The 3843-nt window shown below is 27.2% G+C and overlaps 1 protein-coding gene across 4 annotated transcripts in view; it reads right to left on the bottom strand.

Annotated features, from left to right (window-relative positions):
* Nucleotides 1-979: 979 nt before the first annotated feature.
* LOC106680981 (NFX1-type zinc finger-containing protein 1) overlaps nucleotides 980-3843 on the bottom strand; it is a 28734-nt gene continuing 25870 nt past the window's right edge. For all 4 annotated transcript variants that reach the window (XM_014421093.2, XM_014421168.3, XM_014421248.3 and 1 more), the window contains exons 7-8: nucleotides 3302-3500; nucleotides 980-3000 (exon numbers count right to left, since the gene is read on the bottom strand). In XM_014421093.2, the coding sequence (XP_014276579.1) occupies nucleotides 2754-3000; nucleotides 3302-3500 (446 nt within the window). In that variant the 3' untranslated portion in view covers nucleotides 980-2753. The remainder of the gene's footprint in view (nucleotides 3001-3301; nucleotides 3501-3843) is intronic.

The raw sequence follows: 3843 nt of genomic DNA, 5'->3' as shown, positions 1-3843 counted from the left end.
GTATACAATGAAAAGTAAAATTTAATAAGAAAAATTAAAGGTTGTAAACAGTAAATGAAAACGGTAATAGTAACAGTAAAATAAGAGAAGAAATATTAAAGAAAGTTCAAATTAAGAGATGAAAAGAGAAAAGAATAAAATCAAATGAAAATTAATGAGACAGAATTCATACCTGTTTTGACGGAAGTTAAAGTCAGAGTAAGCCGTTTGTATTGGGAGGAGTGCTTGATTGTCGAAATTAAAAGTATGATTCAGGTTTAATGCGTGTTCTGATAATTTAGATGCAAGTGGATTCTGGTAGTTGATGGAAGTTTTGTGTTGGGATATGCGGTTCTTAAGTTGGTTTTTAGTTTCGCCAATATAGAAGGAATTGCAACATAGGGTTGAACAAGGTATCCGGTAAACTACATTGGAACGGTGTAAGAAAGGAATAGAGTGGGGCGAAACGTTCGCTCAAATAAAAATAGTATATACATTTACTATTTGAGTTTTTTTGACTGCACCCGGACCATATTCCATTCATTGATATTTATTTCCTTTGAAGTCCTCAATTAAGAAAAAATTATTCAAACTCTGATTTATGTCATAGTTTTCAGTAATATAAAAACACTCTCTTAAGGAAACATTCTTAGGTTTATTTTCATCCATTTATATTCTAGGACATTTAAAAAAAAAATTAATATACAAAATTTGGATAAGCAAAACAATGAAGTAGATTTAAAAAAATAATTTCTTTTAAAAACGTTTATAATAATTATTGACTTATTAAAAAACATATATCACAATCATTAATACTCCATTTAGAGTCAATTATAGCAAGTAATCATACACATAAATAATAATTTTTGTGAATAAAGATTGACAATATTACATGATAAGATACAATTAATTAATTTCTACTAAGAATAATAACAAAAGTATATAATAATATCATTTTTAATTTAAAAAGTAAAACATTTTATAACAATTTAAATAATTCACTAGCCTATAACATAGAATGTCAGTTTTAGTTTAAGGCATATTAATAAATATAAAAATGAATTTAAAATATGGTCCACTACCTTTAAAAAAACTTCTGATTTTTACCAATTTCTTAATTTTTTACCTACCATGGTATCGCAAAAAATAAAAAATAACTGTCTATAAATAAATGTTTAAATAATAATTTATTAACTGTTAATAAATAAATGTTAAAATTATAGTTTATTAACCATTAAGAATATCAATTTATATGTAACTGTTAATAATATTAGATTATAAATAACTTAAAAACAAAAATTTCTAAATAATTAGTAAAAATAATTGGTTTCATATATCACACACAGATGAAAATGTAATTAAAATAGGGGAATGATGGATTCTCTAAAAAATAAAATTATGAAATGGTTCATTAAAAATTGTTTTATTATTATCATTATTAAAAAAAAGAGGCAGAGTTTACTAAATATCAGCCTTACCCCTTATCTAAACTTGCAAACTTACTAACAAAAATAATAATAATAATTATACTAAGTGAAAATAAAACATTAGAACATAATTTAAACTTCAAAATAAGAAGAATCCCTTAATTTTAACATTATTTTAATATAATGTTAACTAAAAGTAAATATCAGATTACTAATTTCTAATAAATATTAAATATAATTTAATTTTCTTCAAGGTTCCTCACATAAAGAAATAGTAACCATTTTTCCAATCTAGAAAATTATTGTTATATACATTATTTAAATATAATGTTAACTAAAAATAAAATGGCAGATTAATAATTGTCAGTACTTTTCTAAATATAATTTAATTTTCTTCAGACTTCCTCATAAAGATATACTAACCACTTTTAAAATCCTGAAAATCATTGTTATATACATTGTAAATTATTATACACATTATTTGAATGTAATGGTATTAAGATATACTAACCACTTTATAGTCCCAAAAACAGAGCTATTTATAGAAATAAAGATTTCCAACAATAAGTCATTTATGAGACTGTAATTAAAAAGGTAAAGATAGTGGCAAATAGGTAGAAGTGGTTAATAACAACAATGTAGGTTGATTGATTTAAAAATTATTGTAGCAGTTTTCTTTTTTATTTTAATTAATGTTAAATCAAAAACTAACATTGGTTGGTGGTACCAAACAGCTGAATTTATATAAACATATAGGGTTTTTTTTTAAGCCCGATAGAACTTGAAATTGTAAAAAATAACACAAAAAATTAAATTGTAATCAAAATTTTTTTTTTATTCGAAAGATCAATACGTGACATTAACATTTGAAAATGATTTCGGGCATATGGGCACCGCGGCTGTTCTTGACGAAGCGCATTCTGTAAAATTGTGTTCAGCGATGAGGCGCATTTTTGTCTTAACGGGTTTGTTAATAAGCAAAATTGCCGCATATGGTCGTGCGATTTGACACCTCTCGATTATTTCCTGTGGGGCTACGTGAAGTCACTGGTTTATGCTGATAAACCAGCAACAATTGACGCCTTGGAGGCCAGCATTGTTCGTGTTATTCGTGACATACGGTCAGCAGTGCTCGAAAAAGTGGCCCAAAATTGGACGTCCAGAATGCGCTTCGTCAAGAACAGCCGCGGTGCCCATATGCCCGAAATCATTTTCAAATGTTAATGTCACGTATTGATCTTTCGAATAAAAAAAAAATTTTGATTACAATTTAATTTTTTGTGTTATTTTTTACAATTTCAAGTTCTATCGGGCTTAAAAAAACACCCTATACAAACAAAACGTACATTAAATGGGTCCTTCAACTTTTCTATAAAAACAAGAGTTGGACTCCCAACAAGGAACTACTTTTCGCAGACAACACAAGACAGATACTATTGTTGGTTCCGCACAAATCACTTTCTGATCTTTATGGTCACCGCATTTCTTCTTCGTCGAATGACCGCAAGGAAGAACTGCAGCCACTAATTCATTGCACTGCCCACATTCTTCGTAGCACTTTTTCCTACATTTATGAAGGTTCTTTTCACAAAATCTGAAAAATAAAAATTGTTATTTTCATATCAGTAATAATTGTATTGAAAATAGTTTTCTAAAAAATTGTAGTAACTTTCTTAACTACCAAATATACAGGTCTATAATAGTAATTTGTTTATTTTATTTTCTTCTCTTGTTGGTATTAAGACAAATTGAATGCTCCTGTATGTTACGTACTAAATAAAGTACATTAAATGATAATTTTCAATCACAAGTTACTAAATAAAAGAAATAAAACATTGTTTTGTCTTCAATGAGACAAAGAAATTCACAACAATCATCATAACTAGGTTTGATACCTTGAACAAGGTTGCCTGCAAATATAGGTTGCGTGTTTTTCCAGCAATGGATGACACTTCAGTTTACATACGTGGCCACATTTTAGAGGTAGATTGCATTGCAAACCACACCTTCCCCACTCCGACAGCTTGAAATCTTCTGTCTTAGAAACTGCAATTATTGTTTTGTGCGCTTCACATTCGAGATTGATGCTTCTACCTACAAAATATTAATTTTTGTCAATAAGTAACTATAATGATTCCTTTTTTTGTCAGAATATGTACAAATGATTAATATTTCATAGTCAACCTATAATATAAAATTCATAATTAAATAAAATATTGAAAGTATGAAGAAGATGGGGGAGGAGGGGGGTATAGTCGTCAAAAAGAAAAAAAAATAGTTAACAACTATTTATTAGCCAACGTTTTGCTCCTCTTTGAAGAGCTTTATCGGGGCTAAAAAGATACCTATATATATAAGTTTACATAATATTTATATATATATTGTAATAATTTTAAAAATATTAAAAATAAAATAAAAAGAATTTTGATTCTTTTTA

This window comes from Halyomorpha halys, unplaced genomic scaffold, assembly GCF_000696795.3.
Source record: "Halyomorpha halys isolate HHAL.00 unplaced genomic scaffold, Hhal_1.1 Scaffold2.1, whole genome shotgun sequence".
NCBI classification, from domain to species: domain Eukaryota; kingdom Metazoa; phylum Arthropoda; class Insecta; order Hemiptera; family Pentatomidae; genus Halyomorpha; species Halyomorpha halys.
The sequence above is the reverse complement of the archived record's forward strand: the minus strand, read 5'-3'. Positions and strand labels throughout refer to the sequence as shown.